The 14,932-nt window shown below is 43.3% G+C and overlaps 1 protein-coding gene across 3 annotated transcripts in view; it reads left to right on the forward strand.

The window, feature by feature from the left end:
* STK39 (serine/threonine kinase 39) overlaps positions 1-14,932 on the forward strand; it is a 317,482-nt gene that overhangs the window by 87,222 nt on the left and 215,328 nt on the right. For all 3 annotated transcript variants that reach the window (XM_060409809.1, XM_027964892.3, XM_060409810.1), the window contains exons 3-5: positions 349-457; positions 3,593-3,734; positions 4,987-5,042. In XM_060409809.1, coding sequence (XP_060265792.1) covers positions 349-457; positions 3,593-3,734; positions 4,987-5,042 — 307 coding nt within the window. The remainder of the gene's footprint in view (positions 1-348; positions 458-3,592; positions 3,735-4,986; positions 5,043-14,932) is intronic.

Genomic DNA, 14,932 nt, shown 5'->3' on the forward strand with positions numbered 1-14,932 from the left:
TGCTTTCAGTTCAGGTCAAGACACTTATCACATATGGCGGGCAGAGTAGGAGGGTTATGTGGGCTGTGTGCTGATCTGAAGTTCCTCTGTCCCTCGGAGGGTCCACAGGGCTCTGTGGTCTCCTAATTCTAGGTAGGCTTCCCTAATTCTAGCAAGTGGATGATGCGATCAAGGGAGTTACTTCTCATGTGGTTTATATAACGTAATGATCTAGGCAGCCCCACCCCCCCACCCTTGCCCAGTTGTGCTCTAAGTAGGAACGTTACCCAAATACTCAACAGGGTTCATTTGTTTTTACTTCCTGGGTTTCACCCAATGGTACTATGTCATGTTTTGCTCTTTTTACAGAAAGAAATTCAAGCCATGAGTCAGTGCAGCCATCCCAACGTAGTGACCTATTACACCTCTTTTGTGGTAAAAGACGAACTTTGGCTGGTCATGAAATTACTAAGTGGAGGTAAGTGGGTTTTTTCATTATTTGCTTGTTTTTTTCTTTTTTTCCTTTTGTGTGAGTCAGCGTATTGAATAAGATTTCAGATCTGATCCCCTTCCTCCTGTATTTTAAAGTTTTCTTGGTTCATTATTTGCCTAGAGAGTCAAGTCTGGATTGCTTGACGTTCATATTCAAAGCCTTTCATAATTCAGCGTAACTCCTGGAGTGTCTGTGTCCTCGTGGGTGAGACTTCCCAAAAGTCTTCTGCTGTCTGAGGTCTCTGCGCTGCTCCTCCGGCCTGGACGTCAGTCTGTCCTTCTCCACGAGCTCATGTCCTGCAAGGTGTCGCCATCTCTACAGCCACCCCTTTGTCTCTTCAGAAAAGTTAACCTGGCCTTTCTCTTTTAAGGCATTCGCTCTAAACATTATTCAAGTCTTTCACACCTTGTAAGATAGCGAGTCACCTCACTGCTGTTTGTTCAAAGGTCTGTGCTGATGGAAATGTGTGCTGTGCTCTCCAGTTTCTTCTGGTGGATCGAGTATTTGCCATGTGGCTAGTGTTACTGAGGGACTGAATTTCTACTCAGTTTTAATCAACTTTATTTAAATAACCTCAGGTGGCCAGTGGCTACGGTATTGGACAGGGTATTTTCAGACTGTGGGTTTCATGAAGGAACGCGTGGGAAGGGGAAGGAGCTTTATCTCTCCAGCCTCAGATCACGGAAGTTAAAAAAGCCACAGGCAAGAGTCAGACATGACTGAGCCACTGAACTGAACTGAATGTAATTTGTAAGACACTTTCCCATTCCCATATATTTTTCCTTTTCATCTTCTAGCCTCACTCTTGATAGGGGAGGGTCATCATCACGGTTAGTTTCCTTGAATGCTTTCTCCATGGTTAGATCCCATGCAGGGTGATTTACTGCCTTATTTCATGTAATCCGGGCAACACCCTCGAATGGCAGGTGTCATCTGCGTTTTTCAGAAAGTACACAAGAGCCCAAGAGAATTAGACAGCTTGCCCAAGGTCACACACGTTATGACTGCTGATGCTGGGAGCTGTGGACCTACAAGTATCATCACCTTCATTGTACAGAGCTGAAAACTGCAGCTGAGAAAGCGCAAGCATACCCAACACCCAGCATCCCTTCCTCCCTGTATATCCGTCTTTCTGAGATAAGAAGTATATTACGAGCAGGGGAGAATGTAGGGTGGTGTCTGGATGCAGTCAGAACGGACAGAGTGGGGCTGATACTGTGCAGCCCACTTTTATTTGCAAGCCCAGTTCAGCTAAGGCTGAATCAGGGAAACATCTCAATTTTTTTTTTTTTTTTTTAATAAGAAGAAACTGCCTTGGATCCAGCAAGGCCCTGCCATGAGATGATGAAGCCTTTGTAATTGCCTCGGGTTTGCTGGTGTAAGTCTCGGTAGGGAGCCCGGGAGAACTTAGTTCGGTTCTGTTCCCAGTGTTGTCAATCCTATTAGTCATTGTTTCCTTGAGTGCCGACTCTGGTTTTTAATTAAAAAGGAAAGGAGAAAAAGGAAGCCCTTGGAGCTGACTGCAGTGTTGAGCCTCAGGACTGCGTCTTGGTTCTGCTGAGGGTGGTACTTTATTAATGATGATCTTAACCAGGTCTCTTCCTGTGGGGTCCACTAACTAAGGAAACAAGAAATTCCGGTAACCTGGGACCTTGCAGGTTTTACTTCCTCTCTTTATTTTTAAACCCAATTACTTTTTATAAGCTTGAAAGTATCCCCTGTGCCCTTCCTTGTGGACTGGATAGAAAATTTCATTGTCTTTTTAAAGGAATTAAATTTAGCCTTCCCGGGCTTTAGGTAAGAGGAACAAGTTTTAAACAGGTTTCCACAGGTAAGGGGAATGTGGGCAGACATGGCCCACTTTTCTTTCAGCAGTCCAGAAATGCATGGGTGTGTGCATGCTAAGTCCCTTCACTCATGTCTGCCTCTTTGCAACCCCGTGAGCTGTAGCCCACCAGGCTCCTCTGTCCAAGGGACTCTCCAGGCAAGAATACTGGAGTGGGTTGCTGTGCCCTCCTCCAGGGGACCTTCCCGACCCAGGGATCGAACCAGAGTCTCTCATGTCTCCTGCATTGGCAGGTGTGGTCTTTACCAATAGTGCCACCTGGGAAGCCCCAGAAATGCATCCATGCCTGGTATGGTAAATCCTTATAAGATTCAAAAATAAAATGTTTTTTGGAGGTGTTCTTTCTAAATAATCCAAAAATCCAAGAGTCAGCCAATAGAGAGATGTTTTGTTTCTCTCGGTGGGGGGAGGGAACTCTGTATTTGTTTTCGTCTATACTGTTTTATCACATCAGATCTCTTAATGAGGGGCAGGTGGCTAGTCTGCTGTAGTAATACCTGATGGGGAAACTTAGTCCTCCTTGTTAATCAGAGAGAGCTTGGAGCCAAACTCAGGTCCTGAGGTGAGCTATTTGGTAACGCTTCAGAAATGTTGAACCCCCAGGTAATTATAGCTCTTAAAATGCCCAGGAGGTTTAGAATATTAATTCACATGTGTTGAAACATGAATTCAGAGTGCCAAGGATACTAATCTGTTTATAGTAACAAAGTAGTATGCATTCATTTATTATTAAACTCAGTGCATCAGTGTCAAGTAAATGGAATAAAGATTGCCTAGAGTAATAGAAAGAAGTCTTCTCGTCGTAAGCAGGGGTCTCTAGAAGCAATGTACTTTCCTCTCGCTTCTGCTGCCTGTGTCTTAGGGGTTGCAGAACTGTGCTCCTTTCTCTCAGCAGTTCCCTGCTGTCTTTTCCCCTGGCTTCCTGTTCCTTTCTTTTTCTGCGTAGACATCCCGAACCTCCTTTTAATCTGTAACCAATTGCATGTCTTGGGGAAAGGGACTAACTGTGCAGTGGTCATGCACAGGCTTCTGCTTCTTGACCCAGAACCCCTCTCACTAAGTTCAGCAGGATGTGTGCTTGCAGACTTGGATTTAGTGTTTTTCTGGCCATGGGCTGCCATGAAGTTGTTTGTGCACCTTGGGAATATTTGTGCTAAATAAACAACAACAAAAAATATTTTGATGTTCTCATTTAGTTTTTTAAATAGGGAGCCGTGTTCTGGAAAGATCATGAAGGTGCTTATACAGCTGTTTAATTCTGTCTGTCCACTTAGGTTCAATGTTGGATATCATAAAATACATCGTCAATCGAGGAGAACACAAGAATGGAGTTCTGGAAGAGGCAATAATAGCAACAATTCTTAAAGAAGTTTTGGAAGGCTTAGACTATCTACACAGAAATGGTCAGATTCACAGGTATGGCTTCTGCAGAGGTGTTTCGATTCAGCTGTCCCTATCTTCAGTCCTGGTTAGTAGAGGATGTTAAGGAAACACACCTCACAGTTAAGTGCTGGCATATTTCTAACTTGGATGTGTGTGCTCAGTCCTTAAGTTGTGTCTAGCTCTTTGCAACCTCATGGACTGAAGCCCACAAGCCTCCCCTATCCATGTGATTTTCAAGGCAAGAGTACTGGAGTGAGTTGCCATTTCCTTCTCCAGGGGATCTTCCCAACCCAGGAGTTGAACGCATGCTTCCTGAGTCTCCTGCATGGGCAGGTGGACGGATTCTTTACCACTGAGCCACCTAGGAAGCCCCATTTCTAACTTAGGTCAGCATCTCTAGCTTTATAACGCAGGCAAGAGTGTTCCAAACATGTAATATGTTAATTATTTTTGACCTGGTGGTGGAGGAGGAGTGGCACTAACTTCATCTCTTCGGCGACATACAGGGCTGATTCTTTACAGAGCGAAATGGCATAGAATGCGAGCACTGGGTGTTTCAAATGGGTTAGTGTTACTTGGGCTCTTAGGAATAGTTGCAAGTAAACAACCATTAACCATAAGACTAATATTTGTAATTCCCCTGCCCTGAACTGTGAGTGAACTGTATGGTTTATGATATTTACTATGTCTTTTAATGATTAGAAAAATATGACTTTAGAAATCAAACTTGTAAATTGTCATTTTTCTGAAGTGTTAAGGCTACTGAGCACAACTTTTATATAGTGAAGAAATATCAACTATTATAGTTAGTATTTGTAATCAGTATTTCCCCAGAGAAGAGACTGATCAAATCCATTGTCCATCGATCCAAATCCATTGATGGGTTTGATTTGAAATTGTACTACAGACAAATTTAAGTTGAAGTAAAGCAGTTTTACATAGACTGGGCTTTAATTCTTGACAAAATGATAGTATTGTGAGTATGTGGACAGTCTCTAATTCTGTAACATAAAGTATCTACTCACTATTGTTTTTAAGTCTGGATAATAATATCACAGAAACTAAGTGTTATTAATATAAAACCCTAACCATCCTTCAGGAGCAAACTATAAAGTCACAGTGTACCCTTATAACTTTTAAATTTGTTTTACCAATATTATATTTGTAAAATAATAATTATGTCAAACAGCTAAATTATGTGATATGTTTTGAAATCTCCCTGAGTGAATTAATGCAATAGATTGTCTGTACTCTAGCATTAAATTCCCTGTCTTTTTCCTAATAGGGATTTGAAAGCTGGTAATATTCTTCTGGGTGAAGATGGTTCAGTACAAATAGCAGGTAAAGCTGACAAAGATAAAGCATTCTCTGCTTGTTTATGGAAGTGTTACAACTTCAAAGAATGTAGAGTCCTTCCTAAGAAATGAATAAACACATGTAGTCTGGGTTTTGTTTTTTTTTTTGATGTATTGTTGATGTACAATATTATGTAAGTTGCAGGCATACAATGTAGTGCTCCACAGTTTTTGAAGTCAGTATTCCATTTGTAGTGATTATAAAATACTGGCCATGTTCCCTGTGTTTATAGATGTCCTTGTAGCATGTTTTATGCATGATGGTTTGTGCCTCTTGTACTGCCCCTCCCTACTTCCCTCTCCTTATTGGTGACCGCTGGTTTGTTCTATCTGTGAGTCTGCTTCTCTGCAGCTATATTCACTAGTTTGTTTTATTTTTTTAGATTCTGCATACAAGTGATACCATACAGATATTGTCTTTCTCTGTCTGACTTATTTCATGTTTGGCATAATACCCTCCAAGTCTACCCATGTTGTTAAAAATAGCGACATTCTTTCATTCTTTTGAGTGGCTGAGTAGAATTCCACTGTAGGTACCCCAGTATTTGGGCTGCCTTATTATTGAATGTTTGGATCTGAGGTATAACATGTTTTCCTATTGTTTTGATAGATCTTTGTTAGATCTTCCTATAAATTGCTGTTTTAGAACACGGCCTTTTAATAAAGGACAATATTAATTTTATTTTCTACCTTCCATATTGAATAATGGTGATATTTATATAAATGCAAGAAGCACTTTTGAGAGAGTTTTTGAATGAGTTTGAAAGTTTAAAACATTGTACACATTAATTTTAAGCCCTTTATTTCTCAAGCGATGGCTGAAAGATTGTGAACTCTTGAAATCTGTGGCTTACTTTACTCTCAAATTTGACCCTTCATGGCAATTCTTGACAGTTGATGGGGCCTGGCAGTGCAGTAAAGATCAAATGAGAGCGTTGACAGGAGCCTTCTCCATGCAGAACCTCTCATTTTGTTAATGCTCCTAGAATAACCTGAAAGGCCTGGGATAAAGTGTGGCCCTGTCCATATCCGCTCTTGTTTTATCCCCCTTCTGTGAAGGGCTATCTCAGCAATCCTCTCAACCAGCAGCGCTTTGGGCTTATTTGGCTCCACAGTCCCCTCTCTGTACTAGACTGTCCCCATCATTACAGGATGTTCAGCCTTCTGGCTTCCAGGCATGAAATGTCACTAGCAGCACATCCTAGCAGTATCCGTGGTGACAGTCAATCACGGATCTGGCTTGTGTCATTGAAAAAGTGTTGAAAACATTTAGTTAGTCTGATCTGCTTCTATTTGAGTTGGACTGGAAGAGTCTTACCTTCTAGGATAGGTTTAAAGTCTTTGCATGTCTAGTTATTAGAATGAAAATGATGGCAGCCCTTGGTCCCACTCTTGTTTCTAGACAGATCTGAGGATCTGGGGATATTATTCGAAATGTGAGAGGTCAGCAGAAAACAAGCATACCCCCAACACAAAGGATGAGCATTGAGTCATCTCTTTGATTCATTGTGCCCCTTCTCTGGGTACCAGAGGACCAGTCAGGTGACGTCCCAGCCTATATAGTGAGCACAATGCTGACCTTAGGCTCTGCGTTTAGTTAGGTACACTTACCTGTGTTTACTTAGGTACATTACCGAGTTGTTGTTGTTTTTTTTTTTTTTAAAGAAAAGATGTTCTGAAAATATAAAATGGAAACTGAGAATTTGTTTGAGATCAAATGTTTCTTTTTTGTTGCTGCTGCTGCTAAGTCGCTTCAGTCGTGTCCGACTCTGTGCGACCCTGTAGATGGCAGCCCACCAGGCTCCCCCATCCCTGGGATTCTCCAGGCAAGAACACTGGAGTGGGTTGCCATTTCCTTCTCCAGTGCATGAAAGTGAAAAGTGAAAGTGAAGTCACTCAGTTGTGTCAGACAGGGAAGTAATAATGGCAATGTTATCTTTTATTAGTCTTCTCTTTTGAAAAGAGGCTTTGGAATCAAACAGGCCTGATTTAATACCCACTGTACCACCGGGAGAAGGCAATGGCACCCCACTCCAGTACTCTGGCCTGGAAAATCCCATGGATGGAGGAACCTGGTAGGCTGCAGTCCATGGGGTCACAAAGAGTCAGACACGACTGAGCGACTTCACTTTGACTTTTCACTTTCATGCACTGGAGAAGGAAATGGCAACCCACTCCAGTATTCTTGCCTAGAGAATCCCAGGGACTGGGGAACCTGGTGGGCTGCCGTCTCTGGGGTCGCACAGAGTCGGACACGACTGAAGTGACTTAGCAGCAGCAGCGGCAGCAGCAGCAGCAGCAGCAGCAGCAGCAGCAGCAGTAGCAGTAGCAGTACCACCTGGGGCAAATCACTGCATCTCTAAGCCTCAGTTTCCACATCTGTGAGACCGTGATGATATTGCCTGTCATTCTCAGAGACAGGGACCTCCTGTGCAGCTAGTAAATGATAGGATTCATGTTCCTTTAAGTGCAATACAGTAGATTTTGGAAAGTTACAGTGTATTCTAGGTAACTCCACCCAGAGATGTCAGTTTGCAAAATGGGGAGGTATTTCTGTATAAACATTTTTTGTTGTCTAAAAAGATCCTGGAAGAAAGGACCTTAATCTTTAAGACTCCAGTGAATTGATGAGAATTTTTAATTTAAAAAGAAATACACACGTTTATACATCATTTTGAACTCATGATTTTGTATTCTCTGTTTTAAAGAGGATCTTTCAAATTGTCTAAACTTTATGCCCCGTGAAACCTGGATCCACCCCTGCTTACTGTTTTGGCAGTAAGTAAATAAATGTAAGAAATGGTTAGTGTGGCCCTCAAAATGGGCAATCAACAGAAAAAAGACAGTATAGGCTTATTTATTGTGGTAGCAAAAGATTAGGAACAGCTGAGGTGTCTTGGTTGAGTAGGTTTATGGTATATCTATACTATGGAAGACCCACCGATGGAGAATGAAAAGTTCTCTGTACATCAATAGAGGAAAAAAATCACCGGATTACGTGGTTAAGTGAACTCAAGGTGAAATACTATGTATATAATATGCCACCTTTCGTGAAAGAAATAGAAATAAGAATATCTCTATATATTTGTGCAAAGAAATATTAGAAGTATAATGGGAGTGGGGGTGGTAGAGTATATACCTTTTAAAACATTCTGAACTTTGAACCATGTCAAAATATGACCTAGTAAAACAAATGACTCAACAAACGTAATGAACTGTCAATAAATCAAAGCCATTTTAGAAGTTATCAAACGTGGCCCAGAGTTGAGAAGAGTAGGAAGAATCCTCTGGTATCCATCACTTGGCTTCAGTACTCAGCAGTCTTCGGCCAATTCTCAGTTCATCTCTCATTCCCCTCCCTGCTTTGGAGACTCTTTATCATTATTGATGCTGACTTTTGTTCTTGAGCTGAATTAGTGCTTTCTATATGCACGTCTTGTCCTTCCTTCAGAGAGTGGCCTTTATCCCACAGTCTAGGGGCATTATGAAGAAAAGACTTCAACTAAACAACTGAAAAAAATTGTGTGAACAAAAGCTTCGAACCTTCCAGCATCAGATAGTCTAGTTGTTAAGAAGAAGATCTCTGAGATCAGCTGGCTTGGTTGAGGGCTTTGCTAGTAGCTCAGCTGGTAAAGAATCTGCCTGCAATGCAGGAGACCTGGGTTTAATTCCTGGGTTGGGAAGATCTCCTGGGGAAGGACTAGGCTACCTACTCCAGTATTCTTGGGCTTCCCTGGTGGCTCAGACAGTAAAGAATCTGCCTGCAATGTGGGAAGACCTGGATTTAATCCCTGGGTTGGGAAGATCCTCTTGAGAAGGGAATGGCTACCCACTCCAGTATTTTTGGTTGGAGAATTCCATGAACAGAGAGGAGCCTGGCAAGCTACAGTCCATGGGGTCACAAAGAGTCAGACATGACTGAGGAACTTTCACTGGGTTGAAATTCCCAGGTCAATACTCAAGCTCTGGGACCTTGGTCAGGTTGCCCGGCATCTTAAAGACTCAGTTTCTTTAAAGGGAGATACAGGTATAACCAACTTCATCTTTTTTTTTTAACAAGTTCATTTTCTAGACTTTTAAAGTTTTATATATATGTATTTATTTATTGGCCTTGGTGGGTCTTCATTGCTGTAGGGCTTTTCTCTAGCTGTGGAGAGAAGAGGCTACTCTGTAGTTGAGATGTGCAGGCTCCTCACTGCAGCGGCTTCTCTTGTGGAGCACAGATCTAGGCACTTGGGCTTGAGTAGCTGCCATTTCCTGGGCAGCCCTGGAGCACAGGCTCAGTAGCTGCGCATGGGCTTAGTTGCTCTGAGGAGTGTGGAATCTTCCTGGATCAGGGATCGAACCTGTGTCTCCTGCACTGGCAAATGTATTTACCACTGAGCCACCGGGGAAGCCCTCTTCATCTTTTTTTCATGAAATCAGAAGAGACTCTTTGTATCCAGTGATCTTCCAGCAGCTGCTGGCACATGATTGGCACACAGGAAATAGCAGCAGCTGCCCCAGCTAATCTTACTACTGTCACTACTGTAACTCCTACTGACAGGCTTGCACCTACCAGCCCTTCCACTGCCTGCAGATCATATGTAACCTCAGATTTGTCTTGCAGGAGGTTCAGCTCTGAGGGGCTTTATGAGTTACAAAAAAGGCAGTGCTTACTAATTATGGCACTTGGAGGCTAACTTGTTATTACTTTTGCTGTAAGCTAATAAAAACGTACAACGAATTTTTTCTGTCTTGTGATGAAACCGTCATTTCTCACCAAGAGAGTCCGGATGGCAGCGGACTGCTTTTGAAATGCTGAGGGTCGTCAGCCCCTGGCTCATTCTGCCACCTGGCCCTCTGCCAGGCATTCTGTCCCAGTATCCCTGTCAGATTAATGACCCCGGCTCCTCCTTGGGCCCCAGGGAGCACTTTGCCCTTTTTCTTTATTTTTATTTTTATTTTTACTTTATTTTACTTTACAATACTGTATTGGTTTTGCCATACATTGACATGAATCCACCACGGGTGTACATGCATTCCCAAACATGAACCCCCCTCCCACCTCCCTCCCCACAACATCCCTCTGCCCTTTTTTCCTCAGTTGAGATCCTCTGAGGTAAGATTTCCCGACTTTTCCTCTCCCTCTCAGGACTGGGGTTTTTTCCCTCAGTGCGGTGGTGGTGTTGAGTGTAACCCAGCAGGTGTGTGGTAGGGACTGCTGCATTTGGAAGGGCACTTGCAGGAAGCCCCCACTTGGGCTATCATGAGGATTAAATGGGTCCATGTCTGTCGTGCTCAGGACAGTGCCCTGCACGTGGTGAGGACTTTGTGGACAGTCAGTCTGGGCTTCCCCGCCAGCTTTCCTGGGTGTCCTTGTTGTGTGTGCGTCTTCGTGGCCCGTGTGGTGATGAAGTATGAATCTTCATGAGCTGTGGTGGGTTATCAGGCATGTGAGTGTACACTGTCTCCATCTCTGCAGCTCAGCTATAGCTTTCTAGAATTCACATTTAATGTTCTTCATATCCTCTGACTTGAACATAACATTGAGTTTATACAGTATTTCAAATAAAATGTTTTGTTTTAACTTTCAAATAAGATTATTGCCTTAAAAAGAAAAACATATGCAGTGATTCCCTGGAAAAACTGGCTGCCGCTGCTCTCACCAGGCACAGGATTTCGACACTCTCAGTCATGCAGTGGCTGATGTCTAAGCAAACTTGGACCAGGGGTCCTCAGGTCTTTTGCTGACATTTGTGTGGGCGAGGTAGGGGAAGAGTGTGGGAGAGCTGAAGAAGACTCAGCAACAGCAGAGCTAGGCTGTCTCTTTGTTGCTGTTCAATTCAGTTCAGTTCAGTCGCTCAGTCGTGTCCCATTCTGCGACCCCGTGAATTGCAGCACGCCAGGCCTCCCTGTCCATCATCAACTCCCGGAGTTCATTGAGACTCACGTCCATTGAGTCGGTGATGCCATCCAGCCATCTCATCCTCTGTCATCCCCTTCTCCTCCTGCCCCCAATCCCTCCCAGCATCAGAGTCTTTTCCAATGAGTCAACTCTTCGCATGAGGTGGCCAAAGTACTGGAGTTTCAGCTTCAGCATCATTTCTTCCAAAGAAATCCCAGGGCTGATCTCCTTCAGAATGGACTGGTTGGATCTCCTTGCAGTCCAAGGGACTCTCAAGAGTCTTCTCCAACACCACAGTTCAAAAGCATCAATTCTTCGGCACTCAGCCTTCTTCACAGTCCAACTCTCACATCCATACATGACCTCTGGAAAACCATAGCCTTGACTAGACGGACCTTTGTTGGCAAAGTAATATCTCTGCTTTTTTAATATGCTATCTAGGTTGGTCATAGCTTTCCTTCCAAGTAGTAAGCGTCTTTTAATTTCATGGCTACAGTCACCATCTGCAGTGATTTTGGAGCCCCAAAAATAAAGTCTGACACTGTTTCTACTGTTTCCCCATCTATCTACCATGAAGTGATGGGACCAGATGCCATGATCTTCGTTTTCTGAATGTTGAGCTTTAAGCCAACTTTTTCACTCTCATCAAGAGGCTTTTCAGTTCCTCTTCACTTTCTGGACAAATAACCTACTTCTTGTACGTGAGACTGCTTGTACTCTCTTCCCTGCATGTCTGTGAGCTCCCTAGGCTCTGTTTTCTGCAATGAAAGTTAGACTGGGAGAGGTTTGCGTAGACTTCTTTGAATGCAGTGTTTGTTTACCTTGAGAGTATTACGAATATTTTGAAGAGTTTTTTCTGCTTTTTAATAGAAAACATAACATTTTTGTTTTAAAAAGTCACTCACACATTCTGTGTGTGTGTGTGTGTGTCTGTGTGTATACATAATATATATATTCCCTTTCTCAAAACTTTTTTTTTAATTAGAAAAGGGAAAATTAAGGGGCCAGGTTCAGATCACTAGAAACTCTTGCCTAAGATGCAGCCAACAAGTGTGGTGAGTAAGGCTGGAGTGCTTGGCTCCCATTTCCAGCTGTACCAATTCCATGGGAATTCCATGTATTTTCAGTGAGTGTGGCTGTAAAATCCGCACCCAATCTTACCAAGTGTTTCCTGTGTGCCAGGCCTGGCTCCATGTGCTGAGCGCACTGTGACTCAGCCTCACAAGTGGGCAAGGCTGTAGTAGAGCCCCACGGGCCGATGCTCTCATTATGCTCACTTTACCCGCCAGCTGCTAAGATACAGAGAGAGGGGAAGTAAGTAGCCCAGGTTACATGTGGAATAAGTGGTAGAGTCAGGCTTCAGATTTGGGCAGTCTGGCTCCCGAGCCTGTGACTCCCTAACTGTGGGATTTCCGGGAAGAGAACCCTAAACCTGGATTTGAATGATCTCTGTTTCGGGCGGAAGACCAACAGCAATCGCTAGTGCTTCTCCATCTTGGCGTAAATTAATTCTGTTTGGGGCTGGGAAGGGTATTCAGCACCTTTCCCTCCTTGCTCACAGCGTCACTGGTGTGGTTTCAGGGGCTGGGAGAAGCCAGCACCTTAAGTGTCGTTCGGTGCAGAGTTACTCATGGTAGTGACGCCACACTCTTTTCAGACTAGAACACTTCAGGTTTCATGTAGCGAATTAAAACCTGAGGATGGCCTACTCTGGGTTTAATAGAAAATGCTTTACTTCTTAGTGTATTTTCTGTGCTCAGAAAACCTGTGTGTGTGTGTCTTCCTGGTAATAAACTTGGAGAGGACGCCTTGGTGACTGTAATAGTCTTTGCTACAATATGATAGAAGGAGTGGTTATTTGAATGTCATGTTCTTCCCACGGCCTAGCATTTTATTTTCCAATTTGCTTCTCTGTCATGTAATGTCAGGAAGGGCTTAGTGCCTTGTCTGGAAAGTGACTGAGCCTGTTCATCTGGAATTAATGAGATGCTATTCTAAAACTGAAATTCATATAAAACAGGTCCCTTTGGGGTGGTCACTAGAAGTATATTTATCTTAGGAATTAAAAAAAATATATCGACTGCTCTTATACCTGAAGAATGTTGATTTAAAAATGGTTCATTTCTGAAAGGTTTTCCAGAAACCTAGGACTGCGTGTGTAAGGGAGATCCCAGGTTCGTGCCTTTTAGGTGTGCATGAGTGAGTGTGAATTTCCCATCCCTAGTTTTTCATGCCAGAGATCGAACCTGGAACCTAGTTAACTGAGGCAGCCTAGAACTTTAGAAAGCCATCCTCCCATCTCTCTCAGTGTATCTCAGCCTGTACAAATCAAGCTTATGCCTTGGGTGTTTCACTGTCTGAGGCACCATGGTGTCACTTTGGGTAACATCTCTGCTTTTTGGGGGGGAGATTACTTTCCTTAGTCAACCATGGAAATACATTTTCAGCTTTAGTCAGCTCCTTGATGACTAAAAACTTCTTCCAGGACAATTTGTGACTAGACTTAACTTGTTCCCAGTATTCAGGTGTTATTCTCAGGGAGCCAGAAAAAGGTGTGCAAGGTGGTGGAGTTTTTATACCCATAGCTGCTGGGTTCCTTTGTGTTCTCTTTGTGTTCTTTGGCACTGCCCAGGTGTACTTGGGTGCGAGAGAGGAGTGTTCCTCATGTTATAGGGAAGAGAAGCTGGTGCTTCAGGCAAGCTGGTTTGGGCTCCCTATGTGCACCAGATGTAGCCCTGATTCATATGAGAGAGTTCTGAAGTCCACAAGGCGTCTGCATGAGGAAATGATGATGTCACTGTGTTCATGGGTGCTTTGGTTTAGAAGGTGGGCTCTGACGACTGAAGCGACTTGTAGCAGCAGCAAGATCACAGGGGTGCGGCTGGGAAGACAAGGCTTAAGGCAGCCTGTGACCTCCTGCTTTAACATTTTGCTCTCCCTCTTTTTTCTTCTTTCCATCAACTTCCTCCGTGTCACCAGAGAGAAGAATCTACAGTGCCGACATGACCATGCTTGATTTCCTGGCATAAAGTCTGAAACTGTTGCTGAGAGTATAAAGCCCCAGCTCCCTAATGTGGCATATGAAGGCCCTGCCTGATTTTCCAGTCTTTTCCACCAGTGCTTTCTCTTCTTTGCAATCCCCCTTCTTTACCTGGCTCACTTCTCCTTCCCAACTCAATCTGGGGCATTCTTTTCTTGAGAAAGCTCTTCCCAGCCTTTCTACTACCACCGACATCCTTGCTGCATTAAGCATCTTACCTTCGTAGTTTGAATGTGTTCTTAATACACTCCAGCTAGATTTCCTGTTATGGGATAGTGAAGTAGAGTTTCTACGTCCCCTTTTGCCCTACAGACGATATCCTTACCAGCGGTAGAAACGCCGTGGTGCTCATCTCAATAATACCCAACAGTGCCTGGCACGTGGCAGATGTTGATGAACTTTTGGCCAGTGTGATCTGAGCTGTCTCGGCTGGCTTTGCACACATAAGCACCGCTCAGTGATGGGTTGCACATGTGAGTCACAGCTGAAAGTTCAAACAAGCAAGAATATATCAGCTCGGCAGAGAGGAAGGTGAAGATATTTGAAATATTTAGGCATGTATCCTATATATAATGCCTATTTTTTAAGGCTGAGATAGTTTGCTAACAAGCATTTTTCAGCTCTGATTTTAGACGAGCTTTGCCTTAGCCAGCTCGCAATGAAATGAGTAATTAAATCAAGAAAGAGTAGAGCTATAACGTGAATTGAGAGACATGGGGCACATTAAGAAAATAGAGTACAGGGCAAATGAAAATCTTTCAGGGGGGTATAAATTGTTTTATAGTGAACCAAAATATGTTTTGAGTTTCAGGAAGTTGATAATTATGTGAATTATGGTTTAGCAAATTATGCCAAAACTCTCATTTATTCATTTTTAGGGGGTTAAGTAAATAAAGGCGACAAATTCATGTGACTTCCTGAATTTCATGATCTTGACAGATGGTACCAT

The sequence above is a fragment of the Ovis aries genome, chromosome 2 (genome assembly GCF_016772045.2).
Source record: "Ovis aries strain OAR_USU_Benz2616 breed Rambouillet chromosome 2, ARS-UI_Ramb_v3.0, whole genome shotgun sequence".
Classification (NCBI taxonomy): Eukaryota; Metazoa; Chordata; class Mammalia; order Artiodactyla; family Bovidae; genus Ovis; species Ovis aries.